This window comes from Aptenodytes forsteri, unplaced genomic scaffold, assembly GCF_000699145.1.
Source record: "Aptenodytes forsteri isolate BGI_AS27 unplaced genomic scaffold, ASM69914v1 Scaffold110, whole genome shotgun sequence".
Classification (NCBI taxonomy): domain Eukaryota; kingdom Metazoa; phylum Chordata; class Aves; order Sphenisciformes; family Spheniscidae; genus Aptenodytes; species Aptenodytes forsteri.
The window spans coordinates 241629-260511 of record NW_008794583.1 but is presented as its reverse complement, the minus strand read 5'-3'; the positions used below and the strand labels follow the sequence as shown (position 1 = coordinate 260511).

At 51.4% G+C, this 18883-nt stretch overlaps 1 protein-coding gene across 1 annotated transcript in view; it reads right to left on the bottom strand.

The window, feature by feature from the left end:
• The window catches only part of RPRD2 (regulation of nuclear pre-mRNA domain containing 2), a 36497-nt gene extending 22414 nt beyond the window's left edge, over positions 1-14083 (bottom strand). Inside the window, exons 1-11 of the mRNA XM_019470276.1 lie at positions 13945-14083; positions 12380-12509; positions 9684-9784; positions 8351-8428; positions 6946-6998; positions 6049-6175; positions 4950-5125; positions 3980-4265; positions 3261-3536; positions 2773-2976; positions 40-2074 (exon numbers count right to left, since the gene is read on the bottom strand). Coding sequence (XP_019325821.1) covers positions 40-2074; positions 2773-2976; positions 3261-3536; positions 3980-4265; positions 4950-5125; positions 6049-6175; positions 6946-6998; positions 8351-8428; positions 9684-9784; positions 12380-12509; positions 13945-14083 — 3605 coding nt within the window. The remainder of the gene's footprint in view (positions 1-39; positions 2075-2772; positions 2977-3260; positions 3537-3979; positions 4266-4949; positions 5126-6048; positions 6176-6945; positions 6999-8350; positions 8429-9683; positions 9785-12379; positions 12510-13944) is intronic.
• Between the last annotated feature and the right edge of the window lie 4800 nt (positions 14084-18883).

Below are 18883 nucleotides of genomic sequence, written 5' to 3'. Positions count from 1 at the left end.
GTGGGGCTGAGGGGGGCGCGGCTGGGCGGGCACCGGGACCGGGTCCCGCTGGAAGGGAGTCCCGTGCTCGATGGGAGCGAGGGGCGGCGGCGGCGGCATTTGGTGCTCGAAAGCGGGGGTGATTTTTTGTTTTCGAAAGCGGGGCTGAAGTTATTTGTTCGGAAGTTGTTGACGCTCTCCTGGAAGGGCGGCACGTGCTCCTTGTACGGCGCCGGGAAGCCGCCCATGCCGGGCAGCTCCGACGTGCCCGAGGGCCCGTTGTCGAAGGCGTTCCCGCCGCTGCTCATCTCGAACCACCCCGCCGCTCGGCTCGCCTCTCGCCCGTGTCCTCTGTTCCCCTTCCCCAGAACGCGGATGGACTCCACGGTCTGGATGGGCTCTCCCGACATCCCCCTGCTCGAGGCGTTGTGGTAACCCAGCGTTTCGATGGGGGCCCCTTTCTCCTCGGTGCTGTCGGGCAAGTCCAAGCAGGAGGAGGAGACCCTGGTCTCTATGCGGTAGTGCTCCTCCTGCGGCTGCGGCTCTCCCTTGGGAGCTCCGGCTGGGCCGTGGCCGGACAAGCTCACCCCCTCGCCGGAGCTACTTTTGGGTATCTGGCCAAAATGCTTCTCCTCGGAGGGCTTACGGGAGGCGTTTTTGAGCATGTTCTTGAACTCGATGGTCGACGTGGCGGAAATGGAAGAACCCAACGATTTCTCCACGCTTGCCGCGGGCGCTCTGCCCGCCGGGCTGGAGAGGGCGTTTTGAGAAGAGAAAAGCGAGCGGTGGGGAATCGAGTGGGGCGAGTCCGGGTATTGCTTCTGCGAGAGGCCAGAGTGCACCACCGATTTCGGTAAGTTGTTGTGATTGGAGTCCGGCGTGAAAAACACGTCGTTCTTGCCGGGCGAAGGGGAGCCGTCCGAGGTGGAGTCGTTTCCCCTGAGGCCGTAGCTCCCGTACATCCCTGGAGACGACGCCAGCGGGTCGCAGCTCTCGCTCTGATCGAGAATAGACCTCATCGACTGAGGGAAGGACGACTTCACGCCAAACTCCTGCGATCTTTGACCGTAGCTGGACAGGACCGGCTGGTACTCTGCAGCTTCAGAGAGTTTACTCGATTTCAAGATAGACTTGGCGGGCTTCTTCTCCAGGTTTAGCATGGCCGACGGCGGCGGCCCGGAGTAATCGAAGTCGCGGTAATCTTCGTCTTCTTGAAAAGAGGTGTCCGGGTAAAACTTCTCCTGGGAGGAGTCCATTAACGAGGAGGGTATCTCCATGCTGTCTGCAGACTGCTTGTACAGGCCGGCCGGAGACTCTCTGCCGAGGCCGAAGGGCCGGTAGGCGTGCACGGAATTGGAAAGTTCTTGGGGATATCCGTCGTCCCGGCTCTGAAGAGGTGACCTTGTGCTGCTGGGAGTAGAAGAACCGGGGCTCATGATTTTCGACAGAAGGGAGATAGTGTCGACGTTGCTCGATGTCGGCTTATCCATCATCTCGTCCTGGGTGGGCGTCCCGCTTCGCTCATCGCGCACCGGTGTTCCGTCCACATTGTCCATGGAAGTGCTGGTAGGACCACGCTGGAAGTCAGACGCGTGACTTTCCGTTGCGATGCTGGACCCTAAGCTGCTGAGAATTGGAATATTCAAGTTCAGACCGCTGAAGCCGGGATTTCCCTTCAAGAAATTGTGTATCTTCATCTCCAGGCTCGGAGAAGGGGGCTCCGATTCCAGCTTCGCTTTTGAAATTTCGGAGGATTGACCCAGTGAGGTTTCTGTTGGCAAAAGGGAAGAAGGACTGGTAGGGTGAGAACTGGAAAATCCCAGGGAATTGGCTGGCGGCTTAAAACTGGAGCTTGACAGCCCTGGGGTATGTCCAACGGGAGCCTTATTAACTGAAGTTGAGGAAACCTCAGCAGTAGACGAGTTCGGAGAATAACCAAAGCTTTTGGATATAAAGGACTGAGTATTGGAAGGAACGTTCCTCCCCTTCACGCAAGGAACAGTCGTGTTGGCTGGCGAGGCCGAAGTGCTCTGCGACGCAGTTTCGCTTGACTGAACGGTATTTCCAGCAACACTCTGAAGTAAGGATGACAAACCTGGAAAAGAAGAACGCTGCGCTCAGATATTCAGGTAAGAGGCAAGTCAACTCGAGCCGCTGCCAAGGGAAAGGTTTCGGCAGACGTCGTTCCTTAAAACGACTTCAGGTTTTAGCCAGGAAAATGACTGGATTTTGCTGCATTACTATTGTCGTTAGCACCCACCGAGGTGCAAGCTTTTGCCAGAGGCTCAGATCGATCCGTACATATAAATTACAACATACATCTGAATAAGCTGGGTAATAACTCACCCTGGCTTTGTAGCCAGCCGTAAAAAAAAAAAACCAACCAAACCACTGCACTGCTGACCAGGGTTACACATGCAAGGTGCAGAAGCAGGAGCAGCACCTCTGGGAAGCTTTCTGCTCTGAAAAAAGCGCTCTCAGAAGCACGGGGGAAACCACAAAGACCTCTCGGTCTCCCGTCCCGTTCAGTGCCCTTCCACGAAGTGTTCTGGATAAGCGCGCTTCGGTCACGGCAAAAGTACGAAGATGGACAGAAAAGTAATAAAACTCACGGGTCCGTAACACGTCTGCTACCTGAGGAAAAGTCACCTGGCGTTCGCCAAAGACTTAATACAGTCCAAAGGAGTTTTTCTCCCTTCATTTTCGCTTTAGGCTAAGCCCAGCAGCACGTTTCAGCGCGGCCACCGCCATCAACTACACAGTTAGCCACTCCCTCAAGACCCACTCCGGTACCTTGCAATGCTGGTGCAGTCTGAGTCTGGGTTTTGGAGAGAGCAGACAAAATACTTTCAGGAGTTATTTCAACTTTGGAGAGAATATTTGCTAACGGATTTGAAGGAGCAGACGGAGTCCCCATGACAGGAGTCTTCAGGCCACTAGTAAGAGCTGTTGGGCTCGTCGGGGTTCCCGGAGAAGGTCTCGAGGCAGGACTGACACCTAGGACGGAAGCACACACCACTCACTCACGTTGCTTCGTGAACGGAAGCTTTTTTTTGGCTCAAGTTTTCCACAGATGCAACTGCAGCAGAGCCCCACTGAGCGTGAGCAAGGAGAGGCTCACGAAGCCGACAGCCGTGTGTCAGAGACTGAGCCAGATCTCTTAAGTAGTAACTCATTCGTGTTTATTTTGAGACAATTAAAGCTTCAAAAGATTACAAAACAAAACTCCATTGTTAGCTCCATTAACCAAACACCTGGGCTAGCACCGCTTCAGCACTCACCTGTATTTTTCATTACGGAAGTTAAACTGCTAAGAATGGAGCTGATCTTTGCCAGGTCCACGTTGGCCAGGTTGGGCAACGCAAGCGCTGGCGACGGAGGGACAGGCGGCGCGCTCGCCGCCTTCGGAGCCGGAGGAGTCGGAGGAGTCTGAGCAGGTGTCGTCACCGTCGCCGAAGTCGTGCCTGCTGCAGCAGTAGACGGCACCGCTTTGGGGACGCTTTCAGGCTTTGCGGGTGCCGAAGCTGGAGCAGCCTGCTTCTCCTTCCTCTCTTCCACTTGAGGGAGAACAAGACCAGAACCGTCACTCTGAGCAACCTGACCTAGTGGAAGATGTCCCTGCCCACGGCAGGGGGGCCGGGACCAGACGCCCTTCAAAAGGTCCCTTCCAACCCAAACCCTTCTGTCATTCTCTATCCCCGAAGGCGTTTCAACGGGATCCTCATCTGACCCCGGTTAAGGGCACGTTAGGTCCGATTCCTGCAGGCTACGTAAAAACGTTATTTCGATGAGTGGTTTGGGAGGTGGGAACAATCACGGCTGGATCGGGACTTCCCTGCTTGTGTCAGGGGACTGGGGCAGGAGATCGAAACCCAACAGCGCCGATCCGCAGCCCAACAAGGGCTTTGCGCATCCGCTACATCCCAAACGGGGCTTGAAAGGGCCGTTTTGTCTCGATCCAATTTCTACACAATTACTCTGCTGCTCCCGCAGAACGTACCGATAATTTTAGACGTATCATCCTCCACATCAGAGAGCTCCATGTCTTCCACATCCCGATTATCCGTCACGGGCTCCGGAGATAGCGTCTTGCGGCTTCCAACCACCGGAGACCGGGAGTTATCCTCCTCCCCCATCCCCTGAAAAGGGGACTCGGAGCCCGTCGGAGATGGGGCGTCCATACTTGGAGAAGGGACGGGAGACTCCTCCGGATCAGGAAGCGTCGCTTTCAACTGGTCTAGCTTTTTCTTTAGATTGCTCACTCGATTAGCAAATGTTTTATAAGCCTAAGAAAGAAAGGACGTCGGACTGAGCACCTTTTACAGGAAGAGAGCATGCCTCTATCGCTTCCCTAACCAAAGTAACGCACAGCCTTAGAAAACCACTTCGAATTACCTGTCCCCTGCAGCGAGAAGTCTGCAGTAAGAACTCAGCTTTTCAGTGCGACTTGCAGAGCAAGGGCCACAAAAAAAGGGGAAGAGAAAACCTTTTTCCGATGACTTGAAACAATTTTCACGGAAAAAAAAAAATAAATTAACAAATACGCTGCCAGTTTGGGGTTTTTTTTTTGGTAGGGTTGGGGGGGGTTGGTTGTTTTTACAATGCTTTACCGAATTCTTTCTTCGTTTGTTCATCTAGTTTGCACACTGATCACAACTTGTGCAGTTTCTAGAATTTAGGATTTGTTAAGACTAACCGTAATTTTGGCCCCCGTTTAAAAATGCAGAAGGGCTACAAAATTCCAGCAACACACAAGAACTGAGCTCCCGACCCATGGATTTTCGTAGCGTCTCCTTTTCTTACCCGGCACCTCAACTCTGCTCTCTTTTGAGAGAGAGTCTGTACAACAATCGCGCCAAACCTCTCCATTTGTGAATAGCGAGATGATGCGTTTTCTAGCCTCTGGGATGCTTAGCAAACGCAGGCGGACATCGGTCCGCCCGAGGAGGATCGAGGAAAAGTATACTTACATTTGCTACCACCTTGACTTCTTTATACTGCGCTTCATAAAATATACCGGCGTTCTCCAGGGCTTCAGTGAGAGAGGGGCCATTTTTCACTTGCTTGTCTAAGCCATTTACAAACTCTTCCAGCTTTGAACTTGCTTCTTCAAACTCCTTGGAGAACTTCTTTCCTCCTGTTTTGTCTGCAAGGAGATAAGCACCGCGGAAATAAGCTGCCATCGGCCAAACGGGAAATCAGCTCTCGGAAGCGCGTCCTCAACAGCAGCAACCGGGACGTTCAGACAACAGACACGTTGTCCGTTCACGCCGTACACTCCCCAGACCGCCCCGTCCACCCGTCGGTATCCATCGAAAAAAAGAGGCCAAGTTGCTAGCAACAAGTTTTTCAACTCGTTATTAGTGATAAATAAGTTCAAGACACAGAAGCGTAAAACTTTACTCTTTCGACTACCCAGAGAGCGTACTCTCACTTTGGAAGAGGCAAAAATCTCGAGTGCTCTCTTCCCTTCGTTACCACATTCCAAGGGTTCCTAACATCATCGGGGTTCACAACACCGACGAGTTACCACGACCGTGACCCTTCTCAAAGACTGCAGTCACGGATTACCAAGCACAGCTAGGGCTACCTGCAGTTTTACAACTAAATTGCCTGTTAATACGGCTCAGCGTAACTCAGTTCATTTACCCCTAACACGCGCTGCTTGCTGTTGGACTCACAGTTGGCATTCTCAAACTGAAGCCATTGATGGATGCCTTAATTAACTTAAATCCGAAATTATTTAAGGAGTTCTGAGCACATTAAGGACAATGCACGTTCCAATGATATACGAGGGCGTGTTTGAATAGTACAAAATACATCTTCATCACTTCTGCTTTGCTTGAGCTCTGTATCCGCGGGTTTCTACGAACAGGTTCAAATTAACAGAGGTTTTGGGCTCCTGCTTGGTGGTTCTTAACTGCGCTTTGAAATTTTGGCGTTTTACAGACACAGTCTGGTTTCTGGTCTAAGGCTCAACAGAACCGAGGAGCTCCTACAACTGTTAGGGTACCTCATTTGCACCTCCTTCAATTACGTCGGGTTTCGTACGTTATACGCTGTCTTTACCTTTTAAGCATTTAAGTGTTTCAGTGCTGCACACATCCACTCTCATAGTGGAAAGCTGCTTCTCTTTCAGTTCTATCTGGTCTTCCGAGCGCTTGTATAACAGCAATTCATCAATGAGAGACTGTGGCTGGGGGGGGAAAAAAAAAATCAAACAAGAAAAGCATCCTCATCACATTCCGCGGGAGAGAAGCCCTGCTGCACAGAGCTGACAGCACAGGCCTGCTTCAGCCACAAACAACGCCCCGGTTCAAGACCGTTTCCGAAGGCAGAAACGGCCCGTGCGGATCTCTGGATTTTCAACCTCAAGTCAAACAGATCAGCGGAGTCGGGCTCAGGCAGCGGCTGGAATCCTACAAGTCTCCTGGCTACGACGGTTAAGAGCAGGGACAGGCCTTTTTTATTTTCTTTTTTAACTCCACCAGTGCCCATGCATTTCGTTAACACACCGCACTCCTTTGGGGGACCTAATTTAGATAAATTTCTTGCCACCAACTCCTCAGCCACCCGAAACTCCTCCTTCACGGTCAGCGCCATCCGTAACAGCCAGCCCCTCTTTAAGCGTAGGACCCGTGGATTTCACGCGGCTCCGGAGAAGGCAAACTGCTCTCTTGTACGAGGTTACCCCAAATGAAAACCAGTGTTTCCGTGGGGAGCCTCCGCGCCGCTCCAACTGCTTTCCAGCTGCCTCGTTGTGCGTAACAGCGCACGGAAGGGGCGGCAGCCCTAACAAAACCCACAACTGAAACGTCTAGGAGGCATTACATGCCAAGGAACAAAAAGACACCGAGCACTAGAGCTTCCCACCAAGCTTACGCTGCCGGTGGACGTAAGCAACACTAAAGCCACAGCCCAAGGACGGAGGTTAGCGCAACGGAATATTTCCACTTGCAGACTTACTCTGAATTCGGCAACAATCTTGGACTTCAAAGCAGCTTTCGGGTTTGTGGATGCTGTTGGAATAAAGAAAAAGTATGAAGAAACCAAGGAACTACACCCCGACTAAAAGTAAGTCACAAAAGGCAGTTCTAATAAAAAGATATTTTAACATAATTCAACAGAAGGCTCGCAGGCTGTTGTTACTCATTACGTTTTCCCCTCCACACAGATGTCCCTCAATGCTCTGGGCTTTCCATTAGCTAAACAGGACACGGTCACGTGCAGCCAGATTGTGACTGAGGTCGACAAATTATACTATGGCTTTTTATGGGTTTTTTTTGAACGCGCTATAAAAAAAATTTACTGTGCCTACCTTTTCCAGCTCTACCGTTGGGACGACAAGTCCCTGCAAGGGTCGATCTAACAGCCTTACCCAGTGAGTTTATACCTCTCTACAAGGTGGTCAATGTTATTTCCTAAGTGCCAGACTCAGAGCTGACACACGCAGCCCAGCGTTTCCTTCGGATGGGGTCTCCCTTCGGTACTTACTAGGCCTAACCACGCTCTCAACCTTAAAAACTCTTACACCTCTATTCTGACATCTTATTAACAGAGCGGGAGGAACGAATCCCGCTGTCAAGAGACACTAAATCCATTGGTTTCTGGACAAAACAGGAGAAACATCTGGTAAGAAGCAAAATGCTAAACCCTTCATCCGTGCTGAATATAGCACCTTTTTGTTTGGGAAAGCAGCTTGTGATGTTAAGCCAAGTAATAAACGCTTCCAAACTCTTTTGTTAACCTTTTGATCTCAGCACTTGTACAGGCGGGCGCACGCCACATCTTACACCTAACGTTCCACCGTCTCGCTTTACGGACCATTCAAGGCTTTAGCGTGTAATGAGATTAGTAAGATCGGTATATTATAAATGCATTTCCTGCTAGACTGCACTCCCGGTACTGTCGGACGCCAGAGTTCATTATCTGCACTGCCAGCTTCCAGTTTTCTTTTATCCTAGCACCTAGTTTGCTGTTGAAGATGTGTTCCTGAGCACGAAGGTACTGTCCACCTCCTGCTGCCAAAGCACAGGGTTCTGTCTGTCTTCTCTCCATCTCTGAATAGTCTAACGCCAGTTTCCAAGAGGTTCCACCAGCTCTTTCCTCTACTGTTCATAACCTCTGCTCTCATAAAGATATATGTGTGGTTTTTTTTTTTTTCCATACTTCATTCCTTTAAAAAGTGGTTCTCTAGCAACAACTCCTTGGTGCTTTACATATTAGTCTGTAAGGAGCTTTACAAGCCTGGAAGACGCATGCTGGCTCATGTTTTAGTCCAGGTACTTTGCTCGGTTTGGGCTAGCCTTTCTTCTGTTCCTCAAGAAGGCAATTTCTATATTAGTTCAGAGAGTTCACATTGTTTCCTTACTTTGCGATTTCTTCCACGGCTTATTCGGTTGTTTGTTCAGAGTTTCTTTCAGCTGCTTCTGAGTTTTGAAAGTGGTACCTGGAAAACATTTCATTTTTTGCAGTCTGGCATTATGGGATTCCTTTAAGAACCTGGTTTTGGTGCCATACGGTTGCACAGTAAAAGAGTGAACAGAAATTTGTTTTAAAATACCTAGACCAACTTCCTTAGCTGAGCTGCTGGATGCCCAAGAGAACCTAAGTTTACTCAGGAATACAGCAACCTGTGGGATGGTCTTCCATTTTTAAATCAAGTTTCTGTTTGCCCTTGCACTAAGACAGTTCAAAAAATCACAGTAATGAGCAGAGTAAAAAGGAAAAACACAAGGCATCTAAAAATAAAACTACACCGCTCAGCTCTTTAGGTAGGCTTTTACGAAATCAGCATTCAACAGGCAAGTAAATGCAAGTCGGGAAAATAGCCACCATACCTAATTTACAAGTCGCCTGAAATATTTTTGTTTTCGAGTTAGAAAACTTAAGAGATTTTGGAACATACGCGTAAACTTCACTTCTCAACATGCAACGCCCAACTAAAGCCTTTTCACATGCCAAAGCCCGAACCCGAGACACCGTGTTTCTCCTGCCACGACGACGACCGGCTCTCAAAACCACACGTGAGGATTTCCTGAAGCACCTTTAGCTCTTAATGATGTAACCAAGTGAAGCAGAAACGTGGGCTAATTTCCTTCAAGTATTTGAGTATCGGCTAATTTCTGGTTTTAACTGACTACAACGTGTTCCCAGTTACCATTAGCCGTTTCGGCTTTTAAGCAGAGTTCTTTCGTAAGCGCTCGAGGACACTTCACCCTCCAGCTTTGCTTCCAGCCTCTTTCCTATACCACAAATATTATTAGTAAAAACAACTTATTGCTAAAACAGACTAGAAAGGAAGGAAGCCGCCTCTGTTCCTCGCCCCACTGCGGCAGCTGAGAGTCGGCTCACGCTCAAAGGAAGAGCCAGGGACACAAGCCCTCTAGCAGGGCACCGTGTTCGGGACTTGTAGGACCACTTTACCTTCCCGTTCTGTTTAACCTCAGCTGGAACAACTCCAGCTTACGTGAAAGGATTCGGAGCTGTCTTTAGAAAGGTACAAAAAACCGTGAAGCAGCCGAATTCAGCGCTGCTCACGCGCGGCGCCTCGCTGCTTTAAAGTCTGTGCTAGGTGCAGATGCGGAAAGAACAGATACGCACGATAAACTCATTTTACTCAGCGATTCCAGCCATTTTCTTTAACCTCATCAAGCTCACGCGTTAGTTTGTAAGGTAAGAAATGCAAAGGGTAGGTAACTTACTCAGAGCTTCTTTTAGTGCCAAAATGGTTTCCTCAGGGTACACATTTCTGTCCTCCCAGATTTTGAAGATTCTTTCGATAGATTTGGAAACGGATGGATCCCTGAAAAAGAAGAGCATACTGGGTTTTCTTTACCCCCACACTGTGATTTCTCCTGATTCTAGAACGGATAATAATGTAAATAATTATGTGTTTAAATCAAAACTTTAAAAGACCCTTCAGACCGGGAAGTTCTCTGTCCAGGTGATGACTTTAGTTCTACTGCAAGGGGTCCCAAGGCAGCAAGTCCACACACTTGGAGTTAAGCGCACACACACTTCCATATCGTAACGGATCGGGGCCACGGGCATGCCTTTTCGGGGTAAAATTAGAAGGTTTCAGAGTGGTAGGAACACCAGTAGGATTTCTCTGAAGCCTTTCTTCATGGGGGAAAAAAAAAAAAAAAGAATTGTTACTCTTCCAAAGCAGCTTTCTATACGGATGCTCTGGGAAAAAAGTGATTATTCCAGGGCAGGGGGGGGAATAAAACACGACTCTCTTCACAGAGGAGAGTAACTACTTCAGAGAGAAGTGACTGTATAGCAGGCGATCGGTGGTGTTGAACTTCATCAAAAAGACGAGCTCTCCCGCTCGTCTCTGATCACACCTCCCCTCTGTGCCTAGCAGCATCAGCCTTGGGAGTTAAGCAATGTCATCTGTAAGAACCTCCAAAGAAAGAAAGAAAAGGAGACGGCCTGGTGTCAAATAGCGTATTTCATCCGGATGCTTCTGTTTCAAGGAAAAAAAATGGACAAATAAAACGTCTGTAAGCAACCGCTCTCAGAGTGCGTTCTCCCAGGCCCAAGGGACAGCTCTTGGGATAAGAGAGGAAAAACGCCTGACCAGACCAGTCATCACCCTGCTAATCACCCAAACGAAGAACGCTTCCTGCAAAGCAACCCGAATTAAAGTTCACGCGCCCCGAATTTAGCACTCCGAGGGCAGCGCACGAGCCCGAACCCTGCCAGCAACCAGAAGCGACCGCCCCAGAGGACTCGAGCTCGGAATAATAAACTCTAATTGGAAAGCGGAGCTGCCACCACCGCTCCCCTGTGGGACCCGGGCGGCAGCTGGCACCGCAGCAGGGCTCCAAACCCAGAGCAAAGGAGCTGCTCCGCACCCTCGGGCGGTGGGTGCTCTCCCAGGCAGAGCTATGGAAGGAAGGTTGCTTCACAGAACCGTTCGGGTGGGGAGAGACCTTTTTAAAGACCACCCGAGCAGCCGTCCGACTCGCCTTCGAGCCCTGCTGCGTTCGTGTTCCAGCTCAGCGCCCCAAAAAAAGAGCGATGCATTTTCTGGCCACTTTTACTGCTTTTTTTTTTTTTTTTAAACCGACTGGAAGAAGGTTGGTCACCGAGATTCTGCCGCGGAGTGACGCTGCCGTCCCCGGCCACGCAAAGCTTTGCAGAGGGACAGACAGAACGACACCACCTGTCAGGGCCAGCGAGGTACGCAGGGAAGAGACAAAAATCTTCCATCGGGGTCCCTGAAAGGCAGCCAAGTCACGCCCCCGTGGCACACAAACACTGAAAGACGGAAGCAGCAAGTTCACAGAACTTTTATCCATTTCATCATTTCTACACCAACATCTGGAATAGGACCGGGCGCGGTAAAGCCTGTCGGGGCTATCAAAGGATCGGTGACTTGCAACTCTTGCTGTCGCTTTCCCTCCTCTCTTTTGCTTTGGTAGCTGATACTCCCAGAATTTTTTCTCCCTCCTCCTCATTGTCGGCATCTATTAACGGCATTTTCAACTTTCTCTTCTGGCAACTTACGTTTAAATATAAGCTAACGAGCAGTCCAACTTCAACCTTTTCCCTGCCTCATGCTACGTTCAACCACCTGCCGCTTCAAACTCTGCTCCAAAGAGACACAAACCAGCAACATCACTTCACTGCTAAGGAGGCTGCTTCGTATTTTTACCACGTCCCGCCCCTTGAAGGCCGTCTGGTTTGAGGACGATTCGGCAACCAAAACGGAGGGCAGCAAGGCAACCTGCCTCGCAGGGGGGGTAATGACGGGAGGGGGGGGCTCGCCCCACCTGGACACGTGCCAGCGCGAGATCTTTTCGTCCAACCTTACTCTAATAAATTAAAGTCTCCAATTTCCAGCGGAGCACAAAACCACCTCGGGGAACGCGTCATCTTGACATAACGTTTTAGCAGATGGGTACGGCAGCACAGGAGCCAGAGAGAAGCTCGCAGAAGCCACGGTGTTCTCACGGCGGTCGACCACAGGCAGATCCCAGGACCTCAAAGACCTCCTCCTCTTCCTCCCTGACTTGTCGCACCCCTCCTCGCTGCGAGCACTCCCCCGAGTCTGCCACCATCCCCCCCAGCAGCCGCACAAGCCACCGCCGCCCGCGCACAAGCACGAGGAGGCAGGGGAGGGCACAGCTACAGGGCACACACAGGTATTAGTGCAAGACTTGCCCCTCGCACCGCTTCACGTGATAATTTTACTCAAATGAGACCCCCACGCAAATTAAAATCCAGCTCTACGCCCGTTCTAGCACACTCCTTGTAGAGAAGCTCAAACCCACACAGCTGTTCGAACAAAATCCTTGAAACGTTGATGATGTTTCTAGAGACTTTGAGATATCAGAAGAAAAATTCACATTTTTTGAGACATTCAACCTTCCAACACATCGTTACTTACTTCACTAACGAAGCAGCTTCAGGAAGCACTTCTGCAAACGTATCACGAAAGACAATCGCATTTTTTCTCTTGCAGTTCTGTATGACGTCATTGGCCAAGTAAAAAAGGTTCAGTCGATGAGGAAAGGCAGCTAAAGACAAAAAGAAAATTCAGATTCATCATCAAGTAGAAGTAGTCACGTCAGCCGCATTCTGATAACAACATTTAAGTGCCTGCTTTTGGTTTTTTTCCCAGCATTTCCGTCAACGGCGCGTCCAAGGGCAAGTCCAACGGTCAAAAGTGGGGACTCGAGAGGAAGACTTCAATTTACAAATCACTTCCAGATCTTCCCAAAGACTAAACGTTTGGTAACATCAAGCCTTGACTCTGACTCGGGCTTAGAAAGGACACAAAAAGCCGTTGACCCTGTGCTATTTCTACGATACCCGCGCTGCAAAAGGAACCGTTCAGCCAGAAAGATCAGCACTGCCCGTGCAAGAGGCCAAACACAAAACGGCACGAACTTCTGCGGGGGGGGGGGGGGGGGGGGGGGGGGGGGGGGGGGGGGGGGGGGGAATATCCAACCGCTCCAGAGCGCGTGTCTGGTCCGGTCTCCGAAGCTCCAGCATCACCCCGCTTGGCTACTGACTCAGTGCAACCTACCGTTTAATAGTTTAGAGGCCACTTATTCATATTTTCTAAGAATCCTCATGTAAAATCTCCCTTTTTTTAAGCTGTAATGGCTTAAAATGGTCTCTAAGGTTGGCAGCTTTATCGGGGAGGTTTTACCAGGCACGTACCTATGTCCACAGCTGTCCAGAGGGCACTTAACTACAGAGAGGGAGAGACCTTCTCCACATCCCTTTAAATGCCTCCTATTAATAAACCAATGTTTATTAATATATTTAAGAAGCGCTGCCGGTTCCTCGGACGCGGCTGCCTGGACGTCCCTTTCCGACGTGCGATTTAACGCCAGCCAGGCGCCAGCTTTTGTGCTGCACACAAAGGACCCCGGATCCCCGTCCCTTCTCCTCCAGAGATCGCTATCTCCAAAAACAGCCCCCCTGTCCCTGCTGAGCCGGCACTGACCTTCGCGCCCAGACCTCCCACCCGCAGCCGTACTCCAAACAACGCGCCTCTGATCTCCCTTATATTCAGCTCCAAATTTAATGATTTCATCAAACCTCTTCTTCAGTCAGCCAGTAACAGCGCTTGTAGTGCAGTAAGCTCATCCACATGCTAATTAGCTTCTTCACTTAATTTAACGACACAATGCGAGGATTTAAATATAGGAACGGTGACAATGGACGGTTTTCTTTCACGTGCCCGCGAGCTCTATCAGGTTCCCACCTTCCCCGCGTTACACACCCCCTCCGGCAGTACCCCAGCCGCATTAGTAATCAGAGTTTTTCTCTACAAATCCCTTAATTCTCTATCCCGCTTCATTTTCCAGTTGTCCCTACCTCAGCAGAGCCTCTTCCCGCGGCACGGCTGCACCTCGTGGCTATCCTGGTCTCTGGGTTTCCCGTCGGGAAGCTCTTAGCACCATCCCTGGTCCAGAGCCCTTGGTGGGAGCTTACCCTTACCGACACCGCTCCTGCATTCACGGCCCGTCGCAGAAAAACCCCAAACCACCCACCGCGGCGACTCAATCTCCGGCAGCTCCGCGCTCTCCGCCCGCTCAAAGCCAACCAGAAATAAAGCCAGGATTTTCCCAAAACTCATTCACGCCTTAGACCGCGCCTAAGGGAAAGCCACTACATATTTTCCAGCCAACAAGAAGCTCACACGCTTTTATTGGAAATTTAATTGTTAAAGATCGCCTCCCTCTTGTCTAACGTTCCTCTCTGAGGCAGAGAAAAGGGTCAGCGGCCACCGACGGACTTCTGGCAAGAGGCCTCTCAAAGCAGGATCGTAGCCACAGAAATACGGGGTTAGGACATTTTTAGCGTACTGAATGCAATTATTCAAAAGCCTTATTATAAGGCAAGAGAATCCCTGCTCACGAATGACACGGTGTGCTCGCGTATGGGAGACGCTGGTGCTTTCCAGGACTCCTCTCTGTACACAGCTCTCGCCCGTGCTCTCGCCCGCCTTTCCTGCGGAAGGGCTCGATCCTGGACGAGGAATCGGCACCAAGCAAGCAGACCTGGGTCCAGCACCCACCTAGCACAGGAGTCCCGGCACGCAGCGAGCTTACTTTAAAAGCTCACGCCGGGAACATTTTGACCGTGTGAGCTCTGCGCTGACCTACCGATATTAAGGGATAATTTAGCAAGTTGTTTGTTCAAAATGAAGGCCTTTCACAGAAGGCACCCTCTTCGGGAAAGCAAAGCAGAGGATACACGCAAAGGCTTAGTTTGGTTTGATCGTCAAATCCTCAACAGGTTGATGCCGTGAAGGGAAGAACCTCCAAGAGCCCCTACGAGTGGCACCGATTCTTCTTGCTCATTGCTGGCACCCGCCGAGCGTAACTACAGACCGGTGGGTGAGCAAGAAGCATCGTCCGACCCCAAACCCGGGGGCAGGAACCGCGCGGTGGGTCAAGGGGACAGCCAGCCCCCGGGACGTCCCTGCTCTCCACGGCCCCGGCCCCTCCGCTGCCCCTGCCCGCAGCGGCCGCCGGAACACAGGGCCAAAGGTGCGAGACCCGAGCCAGCCATCGCACAGCCGCTGCCTCCACCAGCACCGCAGCCGGCTTCTCACCTGTAACTTCGCTCCTCACACGTTTTTCCAGCTACTTTTTCGCTGAAGATTATTTTTCATCCTTCCCACCAGGCTACTCCAACACAGCTCCGGCAGCTGCCGTGTCAAGGAGCCTCCCTTGTCCCAGAATAAGCTTTTATAGTAACAAACACAACAAGCCCAAGGATTCCTTACCAGAAAGTGTTATTTACAACCTTCACCCTAAACGTGCTTACATGGCAGGTCGGGGTTGGTTTGTTTGAGCGAGGAGCGGAGCGAGGAGCGCTCTGCTCTGCCTGGAGGGCTGGAAATCCAACCGGAGCGGTGCTGCGCTCGCCTGGCTTCCTGAAACGATTGGGAGCCAGCTTTCCCCAAAACGCCAGCCTCAATAATCTATCAGATCATCATCCCAGCAAAATGAGTTTTCTGCAATTTAATTAAAACCCAGCACTCCACTGTTAATTCACCCGCTGGTCACTGGATGCTCTTTCGATCTCAGCGACGTCGTTCACCAGCAGAGAGAGCGCCGATTTCAGACCTTATGCCGTAACGCAAAATAGATCTTGAAGATATATAAACCTCCGATTTAAACGACTCGACGTATACACAGCCTTCAAATGCAGCAGAAAAACCACCCAGAGCCAACTTCAAGACAAACGCCATACGGAAGGAGCACAGCTTGCACCATCACCTCCGCCACCGTTTCCACAAGGCTGAACGCGGACCTCAGCCAAGGCAGAATTAATTTAGCTCCTAGATTTAGAGCTAGTATTTCTAAAACAAGAGTCACCCAAATTGTACAGTAGGAAAAATCCATGCTAGACCAATACCTAGGCTACGGACAAGCCGCACGAAGAAAACCAAGCGCCTTTGGGTCCAAAACGCACTTTGTACGAGGGGTTTCGAGCACATTATGCAACTGGCCATATCCGACGGGTGAACGGCTTCTTAATTACTCTTAGACTGTCTCGGCTTAAATCGGAGAGGAAATACAGAAAAGAAACAGGAAATTTTATAACTGAGCCCACCCCAGCTTTTTGCTCAGCTCCAGGACGTCCACCAGCTCCACCGACCGACATCTCCGGGCGGCCAGCGTGTGATGTGTCCAATTTAACTCGCATTTAAGAGCTGTTCACGTGAACGCAGTGACGAGACGACCCTCCTGGGAGAAAGCTCTTGATTCACCAACAGAAACTTCCCAGAGGTAAAGTTATCGCAGCGTCACCTCGCAGAAACATTTACGTCGCGAAGCTCTTGGCCAACGGCCGCAGCTGTGACTGGCTCGTGCTCAGGACAAGCCTTGACCCGGGAAGGGAGATGCCCGTGCCAACAGCAACGTATTTAAATACCAGCAACTCTTTTTTTTTTCCTGAAAGGACACAATCCTTTGTCCAAATAGCTGCATCTTCGGTTAAACTGGACATTGCACATCAGCTGAAACAAGTATCTAACAGCGAAGCGCAGAAAAATCTGTCGAGATACGGCAAAACGCAGATGCTAGGGAATACCCAGAGCAAAATGCAGCCGTTCCCTCTCAAGAGTGTGCAGGGGGAGAGGGACCGACCACCCCCCGAGGCAGGAGCACCCACGAGACTACCGACGCTCGGGCAAAATCCCTTCACAGCCCGAGGCAGGAGCACCAACTGCCCCGCAGGCCAGCCCAACGCCTACTTACTCTGATTTATAGACGACAGAGAATAAAAAGGCCCATTCCCCCCCCCTCCACTTGACATTTTCTGCAAGCCTCCTGCAAGAAACCTCCCTCAGCCCAACGCCGGCATCGCTGGAGAGACACTGGGCAAGAACCGCCCTACTCAAGGGTTTCACACTTAACGGAGACGCGCATCCAAGAGATACGAAGGCGCTTCACCCCCCGATTAAATGCAGGCGCCTTCATCTTCACCCAGGCAGAGCGCCAAGATATAGCCCCCAATCCCACCACATCCATCCTTCGCAAGGAGCTCCCTGGAAAAAGCAGCTTTCACGCGTTCTTAGAAGCTTTAGAGTTAAAATATTTAAAAGCTGGAAAAGGAACCCAAAAGCAAGCTGTACTGGCTGTTGTTATTACCACTGAACTCTTCTGATCGGGACCGCGCCTTCCCGCCACGTGAGAGCACAGAGGGGCTGCGAGGTCCTTGGGGCAGAGAATGAAGTGTACCATGAAGGGAAAAGCAGGAAAAAAAGAGCCCCGCATAAGCGGGAAGTAACCAAATAATCAGGGGTCAGGGTACGGCAGCATCACGGCCGCGCCAAGGGTTGTTTGAGCTGGTACCTCGGATAAGATGCTTAAGGAAGAACTTGGACAAACACGAGGGGTGTTGAGGGGAGATCCTCACGAGGGCTGCGCAAGGAAAGCCTTGAAAGCGCTCATATCAAACTAAAACAAAAAGTCCAGGCTGGTACCAAGGGCTCAGGGGCAGGAGCCAACAGCCCAGCAGCGGACGTGGGCCGGCAGGGCAGGAACAAAGCGTCAAGGGCCCTGCAAGTGGGAACAATTAAATGACTTTTGATGAGCTTGGGAAGGAGGGAAGGAGTAACGGAGGAGTGCAAGGGAGAAGGAAGGGGCAGCGCCAAAGCAGCGTCCCTGGAAGCTCGGCCGCCTTGGCCAGGAGCTGAAAGACAAATGTCAGCCACGGAGAAGCGGCAGGAGTCCAGGGAAGAGTCTCCACTCCACGAGCCAGCGGGACGGGAGCTGTAGGACGATAAACATGGGGGAGTTGCGCTGGCACGAAGGCTCCGCGCTCCCGGCGAGCGGCTGGGCAAAGCGAGGACCTGCCCCGAGGCAGAGAACGAGGAGCTGCGTCGTGTTGAGCCTGACATACAGCAAGACGTTCACCGAGGTCCTAGAGAGGAGCCAAACGGCAGCTGTGACAAGAGACGCCAAGTCCAGAGGCGTCTGCACATCCCGAGGACAGGCGGGAGCTGGATTTTGTTCGGAGGGGGCGTGCTCCGGAGCAAGGGGGCGAAGAGGACCGAGGACGGTCCCACAGGACCCCCCTGGTGACGAGGGCTGTCAGAGGGAAGAGGATTTCCAGGAGAGATGGGCAACGACAGCGAGGCAGGATGGACCAGGGACAGCTTCTCCTCACCAGCAGGTCGGTACGGACCAGAGAACAGCCCTCGGGCTCTTACCTTACTCTCTTTAATCACACGGTGTGTGGACAAGAAAAAAACGTAAATCAAAAGCTGGGGGAAGAGGGCCCTCCGCACTTTGCAGAAGGGCCTCGACAGAGAAAACAAACTATCCCAAACTTTACAAAAGGTTGATCACAAACCGGAGCGACGCTTTGGGATGGGAACGTTATCTTCGCGTTACTGCAAAGCTTACTTTAACTCCTGCGACAACAGGCAAAACCTTCACACGGCAGCGAGACAGCGGAGATAACGCCGCCTTGTTTAGACTCATGAAAACATTAACTTTCCCACTCTCGGGTCACCGTTGCGTCGCCTGCGGGCGCTCGCCAAATCCGCGCGTTGGCACCCAATGCTTATTTGTGCCCACAACAGGCTGCTTTGCCCATGGAAAGGGACGGCGACGGTCCCTCGCCCCCACGATGCCGAAAGGCACCTTTCCCCCCCAGCTCTGAAAATAACGTTTTAGAAGATCCCGGGCAAGCACACGCAGAATTCAGGAGGTTGAAGGTGCCACCGTTCAGGTGCAGCCGCGCAATTTCTGTTTTTCTCAGCGTGACAAGGTGATACTAAGCAGAAACCCTGCCCGGGGGCCGCGCAACGCCGACAGGTTTCCGAGCGATCAGAGGACCTCGGATTTTCAGACGTCGGGTCCGAAACCTCCGGCACAGCCGCGTAAGCTGCACCCCGTCTCCTTTCCCCCCCCCC